The sequence below is a fragment of the Pituophis catenifer genome, unplaced genomic scaffold (assembly GCF_029215685.1).
Source record: "Pituophis catenifer annectens isolate HBS135680 unplaced genomic scaffold, rPitCat1.0.hap2 SCAF_1, whole genome shotgun sequence".
Classification (NCBI taxonomy): Eukaryota; Metazoa; Chordata; class Lepidosauria; order Squamata; family Colubridae; genus Pituophis; species Pituophis catenifer.
The window spans coordinates 337033120-337048733 of NW_027256881.1; the positions used below are offsets into that span (position 1 = coordinate 337033120).

The window sequence follows — 15614 nt, forward strand, 5'->3', positions numbered from 1 at the left end:
TCAAACCAACCCTTGATATACTTTTTCCTCACACAGGATGAGGTCAGGTAGTATCTTAAAGGAACATACTTAAAGGAGTATACTGATTGTGGAGATCTTGCAATAAGCCAGAAAAAGAAAGGCAACAACCACAATGAAAAACAGACAGGTAACTTTATGTCACAAACTACAAGTAGCAGGCCCAGACATAAGCAACTGAAATGAACTACAAGGGTGGGGAAAAGGCAGTAGTGGGATTCAAATTTTTTTTACTACCAGTTCTGTGGGTGTAGCTTGGTGGGCGTGGCTGGGGAAGGATACTGCAAAATCCCCATTTCCTCCCAATCAGCTGGGACTCGGGAGGTAGAGAATAGATGCGGGTAGGGCCAGTCAGAGGTGGTATTTACAGGTTCTCCGAACTATTCAAAATTTCCACTACCAGTTCTTCAGAACTGGTCAGAACATGCTGAATAGCATCTCTGGAAAAAGGTTAGCTAAGCACCAACAACATATATCAGTGTTTCTCAACTTTGGCAACTTTAAGACTTGTGGGCTTCAACTCCCAGATTTTCCCCTGGCTGGGGAATTCTGGGAGTTGAAGTTTACTCATCTTCAAGCTGCCAAAGTTGAGAAACACTGATGATGATAATGATGATGATGATGATGATAACAATAACAATAATAATAGTAATAGTAATAGTAAGCCTTGGTGGTGCAGCAAACTAAAGTACTGTTAAGTAGCACCAGCTGCCTGCAATTATTGCAAGTTCAAATCTCCCCAGGCTCAAGGTTGATTCAGCCTTCCATCCTTTCGAGGTAGGTAAAATGAGGACCCAGTTTGTGGGGGCAATAAACTGACTTTGTATTAAAAAGAACACCACTTAGGGGGCCCCGAAAGCCCTACTAAGCAGGTATATACAAAAGTATGAAGGCTATTGCTTAACGCATTGTAAGCCGCCCTGAGTCTCCGGAGAAGGGCGGCATATAAATCGAACCAATAAATAAATAAATAAATAAATAAATAAATAAATAAATAAATAAATAAATAATAACAATACCACCAGCAAACAACATCTGTCTGTCTCAAGTCTATCCCTGGGAAAGACTCGATAGGTAGCTAAAAATGCCAAATCCAGTCTAAACAACTAGCGGATTATGTGACCAACCCTAATAAATTAAATTTATATGGCACAGATGACTCAGATTACCCAGAGGCTGAGTTATGCTTTCCAGTACCAGAACACAGAGAGAGTCTGCAGCATTAACGTAGCATAACGGGGCGGTGGGCGGGGCGGGGGGGGGGGGAGTTGTAATGCATCTATACATAATCAAAAACAGGACAAGTGGACTCTGACGTCTTCCTCACCCTATAAATCAATGCGAAGCTTCAAGACAAATGAAAAGTAAATTAATTATCCATATAATTATCATATAAATCAGAGGTGTGCGTTACGCAGACATTCCTCCTGCTGCTCAGATCTCACCGGATTTAATCATCTATGTAATACGTGCCTTGAAGTTTTATTTAAATTCATGTGTGCCCTAATTATGTAAATTAAAGAGAATTTGCATATATTCCTTCCCCTGCATAATTGATCACCCTGTTTAAACCTGCTTTCGAGATTTAGCTTAAGTCGGCAAATCTTCTGGTTTTACAGGTTGAATAGGGATTGCCAAAGCAATTAGAGATACCTACCGGTATCAATAACCATACAGAGCAGAAACATATACGCCTCTTTTAAGCTAAGCTTCTATTGTTTTCCGTGTGTTGTCCCAAAGGTGCTTATTCAGGAGGCAAATGGACTTTGTTTTTTTCTTTTGAAGAAGTTTCGCTTCTCACCCAAGAAGCTTCTTCAGCTCTGACTGGTTAGTGGGGAATAGAAGGATTTATATTCCTTGCAGACAGCTGATAATAATGCAAGGTATATAAATCCTTCTATTCCCCACTATCCTGCCAGAACTGAAGAAGCTTCTTGGATGAGAAGCGAAACTTCTTCAAAAGAAAAAAAAAAACCAAGAAAAGTCCAGTTGCCTCCTGAAAAAGCACCTTTGGGACAACCATGACCTGGATGACTGAGAATCCCTACAGACTTCTCCATGGGTTCTGCAGCTTTTTTGTATTTCATGGGTAGAAGGAGATCGTATTTTCAACCATCCTTCCATCGGGAAAGGTAGATTTGTGCTTGCAAACCCTAATTAATTGCAGGACATGGTGACAGTTAAAGACATCACAAAGTTCGAATTCTAGGAGAGCATGGTAAACTAGCATGTCTCCAAATGATTGGATAAAATGACTGTAGCAAAGAGCAAGTTGACTGGTTCTACAAACCTCCCTAGATAAGGAGAGGATGGGAAGTGACCCTCCTGTGGCTCGAATGGCTACTCTTCTCAAACAGACCACAGGACGGCGGTTTCCCATAGGTTTGAGTTATTGCTGGCCCATTTTTGGGGCCACCTTCATCGTGACCCATGTCCAGAAAGTAGCATCCCTGTCAGGCACTCAACTTGATGTCAAAGATTCAAAGGCCCCACAGCATTTCACTCAGAGCTAATCGGCAGCTCATTCCCAATTTCCTATTTATGTCCTCTGACTGCCACGGACTGACTTGCTTTCCAGTTTGCAAAAAGCCACCACCTTCCTAAGCATCAAACTGATGTAATGCAGTTCCCCTGACTGCAGACTGAGGAGGACCTCTAAAGTAGATGCATTAGACACTTTGCAGCAATGCAGAAGATGACACCTCAAGTGCAAGCTGTTTACAAGAACAGAGCTCAGAGGTGTACAAATTATCACAAGATACCTAGCTAAGATGTATAGGAATTCCTCCTTTGCCTTGTGACCCAAGGCTGAATCAATTAAGCAATGTCACATGCTGGGGTCTAGGACATTTGCCTTCAGGAACACCCTCCCTCAGATGGCTGGTCTCCACCTCGCCGGATTCATATGCTTTGAAAACTTGTCCTTGAATTAGATGGGTGGCAGCTCCCAGATGTCTGTTTGTCATTTAATGGTGATAATAAGCCCAATCGGGCTTTTGAGCGCATGCGTTAAAATAAGCCTCCCCCCCAAAATTAAGCCCTCCCCGAAAATATTTAAACGTAGAGCTGGAAATCAGGTAAGACGGCAAGAGGAGCCCCATCTTGCTCCACACGCCCCAAAATAATAAGACCTCCCTGAAAATAAGCCAAGCGTTTATTTCGAGGTTCAAAAAAATATGACAGGGTCTTATTTTCGGGGAAACACGGTATACACACACACACACTGTATGACTGATTTTACTGTACTGTATTGTAGTTATTCTAGAATTGAGCAAAAAGAGGACTGGGAAAATATCTAGAGACCTCTCACATCCTGGACATAAATTGTTCCAACTGCTATCCTCAAAAAGATGCTATAGGGCACTGCACACCAAAATAACTAGACACAAGGACATTTTTTCCCGAATGCCATCACTCTGCTTAACAACCAATTCCCACAACACTGTCAAATAATTTACTAAGACTGTATTACTATTATTCTTCTCTTCCTTAATAGTATCTATCTCTTTTCACTTATTATAACGGAGGATCCCGGATCTGCGCACCTTCCGCCGCGCTGTGAAGACCTTTTTATTCCATCAGGCGGGCTTGGCCTAATCTCTTCCCTTTTTAAATATGTAAATTTTAATCTGTTTTTAAATTATTGGGGTGTTTTAATTTGTCTGGGCCAAAATGATTTAATTTGATTTTATCTGGTTTTTTAAATTTTTTGTATCTATGTTATTTTATTGTTTGGCTGTTCACCGCCCTGAGTCCTTCGGGAGTAGGGCGGTATACAAATCAAATAAAACATAAAACATAAAACATAACCATGTTGTTTCTTTCAAATTATATTTTGTTTCCTAGTACGATTTGATAGCTTGTTAGTATCCTTGATTATCACTAAGTGCAGGGGTGAAATGTAAAATGTGTTACTAACGGTTCTGTGGGCGTGGCGTCGGGGGGGGGGGTAATGTGACTGGGTGGGCGTGGCCAACTTTTTGGGTTTTTTTAACTTTTCAAAGCATTTTTTCTAATGCTTTTTAAAAAAATACCTCTCTGCCGATCAGGCAACTCAGCTGGGATCATCAGAGACTTTTCAAAGCATTTTTTTTACCACCTCTTCGGCCAAGAGGTTGCAGAAAAAAATGCTTTGAAAAGCCTCTGATGATCCCAGCTGAGCCGCACAATCATCAGAGGCTTTTTTTTTTACTTTTAAAAGCATTTTTTCATCGGAAGAGGTTGTAGAAAAAATGCTTTTAAAAGTAAAAAAAAAAAGCCTCTGATGATTGTGCGGTTCAGCTGGGCATGGTGGGGGGGAGGGGCAGGGATTTTTGCTACTGGTTCTCTGAACCACCCGCCGCCATCGCTACCAGATTGGGCGATCCGGTCCGAACCGGGAACATTTCACCCCTGACTAAGTGTTGTAACTTTTTATTCTTGATGAATGTATTTTATTCTCCTTATGTACACTGAGAGCATATACACCAAAGACAAATTCCTTGTGTGTCCAATCACACTTGGCCAATAAAGAATTCTACTTTATTCTATTGTATTCTATTGTATTCTACTCTACTCTACTCTATTCTAATACTGTACAATTCTACAATATATACATAAATAACAAATTATCCTAGTTTTCTCCTAAGTAATAGAATGCTCTGGAGCTGCAATGGTTCTTTGTTTGCTATACAGAGACTGTTAATTTACCATTTCTAGACTTCTAAACCATTTAACATATTCAACTCTTTTAAAAGTTTTTTTAAAAAATCAATGTACCATTGTTTTATGATATGTTTATTTTACAGTTTGTGATTTTTACAAAGGAGAGGTTGGAGATACTATCATTAAATAAATAGAGCCCTTCATGATGACTCACAGAATCAGACCCAGAAAAAAAAAACATTTTCAAATCAACCTTTAAGAAGTAAGAGAGGTCTGCTGAAGGTCTACGATAGCTAAATTTAACCTGTATCCAGAAGTATAAAACCAGGAGGATCAGTTAATACCCCTTTAATATAGGATCCTGGATCTATTTACCCTTGATAGCCTTTTGAACTTCTGTTTAAATACAGTAGCAAAAAATAGCCCATCACCTCTTAAGGCAGTTTCCGTTTCATCATTCAGGGAGGACGTTTCTCTCAAATACTTCTCTGAATCAACTATTCACTGGTTCTAGATCTGCCCTCATTCCTTACACGTGAGAGCTCTGCAGATTATCTGAGGACAAAATGTCACCTTTCAATGTGTCTTTTTATCGGATTAAATATTTCATAACTCACCAACCTGACTCTTTTCAATGAACTACAGTCTGACAGAGACATTCTTTATATCTATATATATATAAAAATGGCTCTGTATGTGTGTGTGGGTGTGGGTGTGTGTGCGCGCGCGCGTATCTTCCAGCATAACTCTCGAACACCTTCAGCAATTTCAACCAAACTTGGTGCACAGATGACTTACTCTCTGGAAAAAAATACTGTGGGGGTAAGACCACTCGGAGTGTGTGTTCTGTTAAGATACAGCCTGTTGTGCCTTAAAACAGCTTCTACTGTGCAGCACAGTGGAGTTGCCATGGTAACGGCTTCACAGTACTCCACAAGGGGGATCCCTCTGGTAAGGGGGAAAATCAAACATTAGAAATTACGTTTGGTCCGGACGTTTTCAACAAGGCTTTTTGATTATTTTTGAGGACAAATGTTTGGCCATGATCAAAAACATTACTGCAACTCGGCCTGCCTGCCATCTCTAATCTACTTCTCTTATTTATATGGTATTCCAGAAAGTACTCTCATGGCATTTTCCAAACTGTTTTCCTTGGGCTCAATTAACACCAGGAATCTCAAAACTTCTTAGATTAGAAGAGAAACATCCTCTTCCTCAAAAAACAGTCCAGTTGCCTTTTGGAAAAAAAACAACACCTTTGAGATAACTATGACCTGGATAACTAAGAATCTTCCATAGACATTTAGCCACAGGAATGTTTCTGTCTAAATAACTATTTATTTATTTTATTAATCATATTTCTATGCCGCCCACTCTCCGAGGACTCTGGGCGGCTTACAACAATCGACAGTATACTAAATAGCATATTGCTCCCAACAATCTGGGTCCTCATTTTACCCACCTCGGAAGGATGGAAGGCTGAGTCAACCTTGAGCCGGTGAGATTTGATCTGCTGATCTGCTGAACTAGCAGTCAGCTGAAGTAGCTGCAGTACAGCACTCTAACCACTGCGCCACCTCGGCTCTTATAACTATAATTTATAACTATATTAACTATAGCTTTGAATTCCCGGCAAGCACATCTTACAAAGCGATATTAAGACAGCTTAAAAGGAAATGAGGAGCAACCCAAATGAACCAGGTGCTGAAGTATCTCCCCTCTCACTGAAATTCACAATTGGGGAATTTTTTTCAGTGGAGACAAAAGCACATAAGGAACATTTGGAAGCAAACAGATTTAATTACTTAAAGAATGTAAGGAATTTTCTCACACACACATAATGCTAGACATATTAGACCAGGCCAAAGGGCAATCATTTGGTGCCAACAATGAACATATTCATGGTTTGGGAATGGGAAAAAGCATAATCATTAAAAAAAAATAACATTCTTTTCTCTCATGGTACCTTGATGGAGCTGTTCTGAAACATCTCCACAGTCATTTCTTCTTCCTCTTCCTCTTCCTCCTCCTCCCCAACAGCAGGCTCAATCACCATGCCTGGAAACCTCTCACTCTCGCAGAACTGGAGAAAAACGGGGTTACGGCTGGAATTGCGTTGGATCTCAACTCGTAGGATGCCGTCCCGTGGCCATTTATCCCGGACGTGTTCCAGGCAGTTGATGGGGGAACGGGAGAAGGTGATGTGAATGTATGCCAGAATGAAGAGGACAAAGAGAGCCTGGCAGACAAAGAATAACAAATTACAACACTGCAGCCTCCCCGTCTCCCAAGCTTCTCGAAGACAAATATGAATGTTCCATCAAGCTTCAATTCTATAAAGGAATGATTACACACAGTCTGTCCTATTTTTATTTATTTATACCCCACCTTTATTATTTTTATAAATAGCTCTAGGTGGTGAGCTCCTTCCTCCTCCGGTTTCCCCCACCAAAATACCCTGTGAGGTGAGTTGGGTTGAGAGAGTGACTGGCCCAAAGTCACCCAGCCGGCTGTCACGCCTAGATTAGGACTAGAACCCACAGTCTCCTGGCTTCTTAGCCTAGTGTCTCAACCACTGGACCAAAATTATAAAATAATAATGAATAAAAACATCATAAAATAAATGGGGGGTATAAAATAATTAAAACTTGGCTCAGTTTTGGTTCTGACTCCATGCACTTTCCATCCATAATTGCTTTTTCTCATGGATAAAGTTCTTTCAAAGGTTTTCCATTCTTTTCAATTTTTTTATTTTTTAATATAATAATTCCATCTTCAATTAAGCAGTCTGTTGTCCGGGTACAAATATCTTTGTAAAATGATAATCAAGATTTACAACAATATTCATTTCATTAACATTAATTCTATAGTATTAAAATGATAATATTAAACATAATAATCATATTTACTTCTCTCTCTTAACATATCTTCTTTATTTTACTAATCTTTTTCTTTTGTTTCCCTGTTTCTAACTTCCATTTTTGTTATCTAATCATTGATTAAAATAAGTCCCAAGTCATATACAGTCAGGTCCAGAAATATTGGGACATCAACACAATTCTAACATCTTTGGCTCTATACACTACCACAATGGAGTTGGAATGAAACAAACACAATGTGCTTTAACTGCAGACTGTCAGCTTTAATTTAAGGGTATGTACATCCAACTCAGGTGAACGGTGTAGGACTTACAGCAGTTTGCATATGTGCCTCCCACTTGTTAAGGGACCAAAAGTAATGGGACAGAATAATAATCATAAATCAAACTTTCCCTTCTTAATACTTGGTTGCAAATCCTTTGCAGTCAATCACAGCCTGAAGTCTGGAACGCATAGACATCACCAGAAGCTGGGTTTCATCCCTGGTGATGCTCTGCCAGGCCTCTACTGCAACTGTCTTCAGTTCCTGCTTGTTCTTGGGGCATTTTCCCTTCAGTTTTGTCTTCAGCAAGTAAAATGCATGCTCAATGGGATTCAGGTCAGGTGATAGACTTGGCCATTGCATAACATTCCACTTCTGTCCCTTCAAAAACTCTTTGGTTGCTTTTGCAGTATGCTTTGGGTCATTGTCCATCTGCACTGTGAAGCGCGGTTCAATGAGTTCTGCAGCATTTGGCTGAATGTGAGCAGATAATATTGCCCGAAACACTTCAGAATTCATCCTGCTACTTTTGTCAGCAGTCACATCATCAATAAATACAAGAGAACCAGTTCCATTGGCAGCCATAAATGCCCACGCCATGACATTACCACCACCATGCTTCACTGATGAGGTGGTATGCTTAGGATCATGAGCAGTTCCTTTCCTTCTCCATACTCTTCTCTTCCCATCACTCTGGTACAAGTTGATCTTGGTCTCATCTGTCCATAGGATCTTGTTCCAGAACTGTGAAGGTTTTGTTAGATGTTGTTTGGCAAACTCTAATCTGGCCTTCCTGTTTTTGAGGCTCACCAATGGTTTACATCTTGTGGTGAACCCTCTGTATTCACTCTGGTGAAGTCTTCTCGATTGTTGACTTTGACACACATACACCTACCTCCTGAAGAGTGTTCTTGATCTGTCCAACTGTTGTGAAGGGTGTTTTCTTCACCAGGGAAAGAATTCTTCGGTCATCCACCACACTTGTTTTCCGTGGTCTCCCAGGTCTTTTGGTGTTGCTGAGCTCACCGGTGCATTCCTTCTTTTTGAGAATGTTTCAAACAGTTGTTTTGGCCACGCCTAATGTTCTTGCTATCTCTCTGATGGGTTTGTTTTGTTTCTTCAGCCTAATGATGGCTTGCTTCACTGATAGTAACAGCTCTTTGGATCTTATCTTGAGAGTTGACAGCAACAGATTCCAAATGCAAATAGCACACTTGAAATGAACTCTGGGCCTTTTATCTGCACATTGTAATTGGGGTAATGAGGGAATATCACACACATGGCCATGGAACAGCTGAGAAGCCAATTGTCCCATTACTTTTGGTCCCTTAACAAGTGGGAGGCACATATACAAACTGCTTTAAGTCCTACATCATTCACCTGAGTTGGATGTACATACCCTCAAATTAAAGCTGACAGTCTGCAGTTAACGCACATGGTGTTTGTTTCATTCCAACTCCATTGTGGTGGTGTATAGAGCCAAAGATGTTAGAATTGTGTCGATGTCCCAATATTTCTGGACCTGACTGTAATATTCAGTTTGTTCTTTCTCCTTAATTGCTAGCGTTAGACTATTCATTTCTGCACATTCTAATATTTTCCTGACCACATTCTCATCTGTGGGGATTTCTTCACTTTTCCAGTTTTGTGCAAGTACAATTCTAGCTGCAGTTAATATATGGATAATTAAATATGCATTCCCCTTACTATATTTTTCGGGTAAAATCCCCAACAAGAAAATTTCTGGCTTTAAATCAATATCCAGTCACGTATGTATTTTTGTCCAATATATTTTTGCTTTTGAGCATGTCCACCACATATGATAATATGACCCAGGTATCTGGTGGCACTTCCAGCATTTAGCCGACTTATCTTTAAACATCTTTGCCAATCTCCCTGGCGCAAAATGCCATCTATAAAACACCTTATACAAATTTTCTTTGTATGCAGTTGACATTGTTAATTTATAGTTCCTATCCCACAGTTTCTGCCATTTATCTAACTCAATTGTATAACCAAAGTTTTTTGCCCATACTATCATTGTCTCCTTCACTTGTTCTTCCAAATTAATGCCTAATAAGTAGCTGTACGTTTTCTTTATCAATTTTTCTTCTATCCCTGCTAATATCTTATCTAATTCTGTTAGTTCATCATAAAAAAAGGGTTTTCCATTCTGAACAAGTTTCTAGGAGGAGGACAGCATTCTCTCCTTCTTCTCAGCCAGTCCAGTTCATTTCTGAGCAAACTGTAGAGGATTTCTTCCTTTGTAACTACAGGTAGTCCTCAAGTTACAGCCAGAATTGAGCCTGCTAAGCATTGATTAGCAAGCAAGTTATAGTAATTGAGTTTTGCCCCATTTTACAATCTTTCTTGCCATACTTGTTAAGTGAATCAATGCAGTTGTGAAGTTAGTAACAAAGTGGTTAAGTGAACCTGGCTTCGCCACTAATTTTGCTTGGTCAGAAGGTCGCAAAAAGGGGATTGACATGATCTCGGGACACAGCAACCGTCATAAATACATGGCAGTTGCCAAGCATCCAAATTTTGATCACGTGACCCGTAGAGATGCTGCAAGTGTGAAAAACGGTCGTTAAGTCAGCGCCTTTATGAACAGCCACTAAATGAATGGTTGTAAATCGAGGACCCCCTTTGTAGTCCACAAATTAAGGCAGCTGCCGTGACATGTTTCTGTTCATCATACCCTATTGCTGCATCATTAAGTAAAGTCTCAATCAAGTTGAGCTTGATTTGTGGTGACTTACATCAGGCAGTTTCCTTGGCAACAGCTCATAAATCAGCCCTCGACACCTTCTGGGATTCTGTCTTACACCAACCAGGTCCATTTGTCAGCCCTGGACCTCCCAGCCATTCAGCATCCAAATTTATCAAGCAGGGCTGGCCCTGTTTTGCTTTCTAGATCAGTGAAGGTCAGCTACTGCTACCAGCTGCCTTGGCAGAGCCAGATTATGAGAAAGCAACTTTAAGATATACCAGAACAAAGCAACAACAATCAGCTTGCTAATGCCGCATTTCAAAAACATTTTTCTTCCTGCTTTACTATGGAAACATGGATTAGTAGCCTTCTGGGAGAGTGATAAACCATTTTTATAGCCTAGGAACTTTATGGAGCTTTTTAAAACTAACCCAGAGAAATTATCTCCTCCTTGCTCTTCTGGGAGTTCTAAACATATCATGTTAGCTTATTATAATCCTTACAATGGTCCCGTGTGGTAGACCAATACCGTTGCCTTCAAACTGCAAGCGAATGAGGCTCTCCAATTCGGAGAAGATGGCAAAACATACCTGAAACATTTTACGATCCTCAAGAACAAGAGCTTTAAATTACAGAGCTGTAAATGCCACTGCAAGAAAATACACAGTCCTATTAATTTTAAAGATGCTGAGCTTTAAAGGGCTGGAGCTTTAAAGGGCTGGAAGTAATGGGTGAGCTCCCATTACTTGCCCCAGCTCCTGCCCACCAAGCAGTTCAAAAGCATGGAAATGTGAGTAGATAAATAGGTACTTCCTAAGTGGGAAGGTAACAGCATTCCATGTGCCTTTGGCGTATAGCCATGCTGGACACATGACCACGTAAATTGTCTTTGGACAACCCTGGCTACCTCAGTCAAGAAACAGAGATGAGCACCATGCCCTAACGTCGGACATGACTGACAGGGAAATCTTTAATTTTACTGATTTAGTTATAGTAAAATTAAGGCAGAGAACTGAGGAACTAGTAGAACTTTAGAGAAATTCATTAAGCCTAGTGTTTTCCTGTAAGTTTATCAATAACTTAGATAAAAAAGGTGAAGCCAATCTTTACCAAAGTTGATACTGAATTTGGTGGATTTCTAACCGGTAACACTTCAGAGCAAAAGAAATAAAACTGGACTGAACCAGGGGTGGGTTCTAATTTTTTTTACTACCAGTTCTATGGGCGTGGCTTATTTTGTGGGTGTGGCTTGGAGGTCATGTGACTAGGTGGGCGTGGCTAGCTGTCAGAGTCATTTCTGGAAGGTCCTCGCACTTACGACCAGTCCTCGCACTTACGACCCGACTCATTTGTTTGCTTTTAACACTGATCAGCTGTAGGGCGGCCCTTTGAAGCCCCCCCCCCCCCCCCCCGCAAGAGTTTAAACAGTTTTTTTCCCTCTAGTCATCAGCTGGGACTCAGGAGGCAGCAATAGATTGGGGGTGGGACCAAATAAAAGGTAAGAATAACGTGGGTGGGTGGGTGGGAGGGTGGGGGGGGGGGAGAACCGGTTTGGTGACATCATATCGTCACCGCTACCGGCTCGGCCCAACTGGACCGAACCGGGAGGAACCCACCACTGGACTGAACATATTCCACAAAGGCATATACAGTTCTATTTGTAAGCATACATATATAATGGTGAGTACGTGGCTTGATTGCATTAGATGTAAGGAGAGTTTTGAAATAATAGCTGACCAGAGGTTGAAGAGGGGCCACAATGTGGTGTAACTAGGAAAAAAACTAGCATGAATTTAGGAAGCATTATAATAGAAACATCACAGGAAGTGACACTTTATTCCTCACAAACTTGTGACATACAGGTCCCACTCTAGACAAACCATTTTTCCCTTCAGCCTTAGTTTTTTCTTTCCCATCTGTTAAATGAAAATAATAGTGCCCTACTTTTTGGGAGTACTGTGATGATTACAAAAGTAACACAAAAACATTCAATAGCTATACACTATGTTTATATATATATATATACACACACACATATACACATACACAAAAAAAAAACCACAGTATAAAATAATACAGTACAGAACATGTATTGCATGCAGAGCAAAACTGAGGGAGATGGGTGGTTAAGAAATATGAAATATAAATAAATAAATCACAATTTTAAAAGCTTGAATAAAGTGAATTAATCCCCATGGTTTTTTTTAAAAAAATTTCCGGGTAGTCTGGGTAATACCTAGCACAAGAAAGGAAAGTTAAGCACTGGAAAGTTTTGTAAATCCAAATAGAAGTGCAGGAGGCATGTGGAGGAGGGGGCACAAAGAGAATAATCTATCACAAGCCAATAAAATGTTCACCAAGGGGGGGGGAATGTGCCACCCCCACATCTGTAGAGGCTAAAAACTTTTTTTCCCATAAGCTTTAGCGAGCATTCAACCCATAAGAGAATATACACATTGAAAGGGAAATGTTATCTCCCTTTACCCCTCCACCATTACCTTAAGGAGTATGAAGAATTCAAAGATGCGACGGAAAGACGGTGGGAAGAGGCGGGCATAGGTGACAGCCATTTTGAAGAAAAGGGCATGGAAGAGGCGATCCCGAACATTGATGAGAGGGTTCTGGTTGAGATTGCGGACCCCTCGGTTATTGCCAGCAGGGGCTCCGCCCACCCCATTATTGTTCAGTGGATGATGGGTGTTGTTGGGCTGATTCTCTGACATCCTGAGTTGGTGAAGGTGAGCAGAGGGTCGACAGGGCTGCTTTCAGAGGCTTCTCTCGCAGTTTTCTCTTAGAAGAGTTTGACTCCAGTTTCCCACATATAAATTTAATTTCAAGATACTAACCAAGTCTTGCCGATAGGAGAAAGCACTTAAGCAATGAATTCACCTCCCAAACTGGCCCAGGGAAGGGGAAAAAAACAACAACTATCCCACAACAAAGTAGCCCATAGTCTGAATTAGATGAAAAAATGGTCCTTAAAGGGGATTGACATGAAAGATGCACCAATTTGGAAACAACTAAGAAAGGGTCAGTCGTTCAGCAAGGGTTGAACAGAAGAGCAAACTAACAGAATCCCCTATAAGGGTTCCCGACGATAGGAAGGCGTACCTCGAATAGGACCTAAAAATGCTTCAGGGTTAGGGAAGACAAATTGGATGAGAAGAAGCAGCTGGCAGGAGAAAAGAGAGAGAGAGAGGGAGAGAGAAAACTGTCTGCAGAACTGCCTCTCCCAGGAAAAAAAGGCAGGGACACCAAGGTGTATCTATCAAAATGGAGAAAAGTAACAGACTGAAGGTTCAACAGCTCAGGGATCCCATATACCCCCCAAAAATAAAAAATAAAAAATTGATTGTGGACGGAGTATTCAAGAGACGGAAAAGGGATTCAGCAAGATAGGGGAGGAGGTTATCAAATCACTCTGGGTTGGGCGGGGGAGGAATTAGGTTGGGCAGAAAGAGAAACTTTGCCAGGATAAGTTAAAGAGAAAGGGGGGGAAGACCTTTCTGAGGGGGGTGACATGGGTGGGGGAGGCTATGAAACGTCTATATGACCTCTTATTTAAACGTGTGGGGGGGGGGAAGGATTTGGTGAACCCCCACCAATTTCTAGCAGAGGAAATCTGGGGCAGAAGGAGGGGGGAAAAAACAAGAAAGGGGGAGAAGACCTAATTTGGGGGGGGGGAGGGGAGGCAGAGCCTTTTGCAATCTTCTAAGGAAAGGAGAAGGGGGGGCAAGCCTCAAAACGGAGGCGCTTAATTTGGGGGAGAAAAAGGGTCGTCTGAAGAATCCCAAAGGATGAAAGGGGGGGAAGGGAGAAGAAGGCCAGCCCTCCAAATTTGAAAGGACGAGAGGAAGTGGGGGGGGAGGGAGCCCGTTATGGGGAGGGAGCCCCCCCAGGAAGGGAAGAACAGCCTCGAAGGAGGAAGAGGAGGAGGAGAGGGAGAACCCCCACCCAGCCCTGGGTCTAGAGGAGGCGAGAGTCAGGCCGGGCGGAGCAGCGGCGCCCCACAAAGCCAAAGGGCCGCTGAGGAGAGAGAGAGAGAAAGATAAACTCGGCCGCGTCCGCGGGAAGCGGCCCGTCCTCTGGGCCTCTCAGTCCACCTTCACGTCCGCCGGGGCCACCGCCATGTTGATAACCAAGCTCGCTTCCCCTTCCCCTCCCGCCCCGCTGCACCGATGACGTCAGCCCCGAGCAAGGCAGGTTGGCAGAGGAACGCCGAGCGAGGGCGAAAAGCATCCTGGGAAAGGAAAGGGGGAACTAGAAGAACCCGGCAAAAGGGGTGCGCGCGATCCCGTCGGGGCGGGGTGAGGAAAGCGGGCTCCAAAGGGGGTACGGTTAAGAGGAAGATTTTATAAACACTTCCGGTATTTTGTTGACAAATACTTTTTTTAAAAAAATCCCAAAAGCCCCCTCCTTCTCCTCCCCCCCCCCAAGCTCCAAGATATCTGGATCGGCCAGTAAGGGGGAAAAAAGTTTTAAAGGCTTCGTTTTTAACCTATCCACTCTGATGTAATTACTTATTGAGTTTCCCACTTTCTCAATGAGTATCATAATAGGAGGATTCTTGACCCGGGAAAACTCAGAACTTTCGCTGCAATATTATTGCATCGTGGAAATTTTCATTTACGCAAATACTATTTGTGACCTTTTCACTCTTCACTGGCCTATAGAACCAGAAGCCTTAATTATTGCCTCTTTAATTTCACACCTTACTCGTCGTTCTTATCCCCCTTTGGACCTCACATGGAGGATTCGACCTACGGCGATTCGAAACCACACGTGCTAGGCACCTTGAAACGCTCGACATTTTACTTACCTCTTTGTCCCCATATTCCTCCACCCAATTCCGAAGCCACGCCCCTTGATTTCCATAACCCGACCTTGCCAGTCAATCTCTGCTGAAAATGCAGTTTGTTCTGAATTTTTAAAATATATATATTCGAAATTTCGAGCTATAAAAGAGACACAGCTTGTTTTGGGTTAATACAAACTAGATCTTTAAAAATTTATATATGAATTTACATATGTGATCACCATAGCTTACAATATTCTGTCAACATGGGGTTTATATAGCTTATCACACAGCGTTTAGTTT

The 15614-nt window shown here is 41.8% G+C and overlaps 1 protein-coding gene across 2 annotated transcripts in view; it reads right to left on the reverse strand.

The window, feature by feature from the left end:
- The window catches only part of TMEM259 (transmembrane protein 259), a 37604-nt gene extending 23435 nt beyond the window's left edge, over positions 1 to 14169 (reverse strand). For both annotated transcript variants that reach the window (XM_070944040.1, XM_070944032.1), the window contains exons 1-2: positions 13015 to 14169; positions 6629 to 6901 (exon numbers count right to left, since the gene is read on the reverse strand). In XM_070944040.1, coding sequence (XP_070800141.1) covers positions 6629 to 6901; positions 13015 to 13239 — 498 coding nt within the window. In that variant the 5' untranslated portion in view covers positions 13240 to 14169. The remainder of the gene's footprint in view (positions 1 to 6628; positions 6902 to 13014) is intronic.
- Positions 14170 to 15614: the final 1445 nt, after the last annotated feature.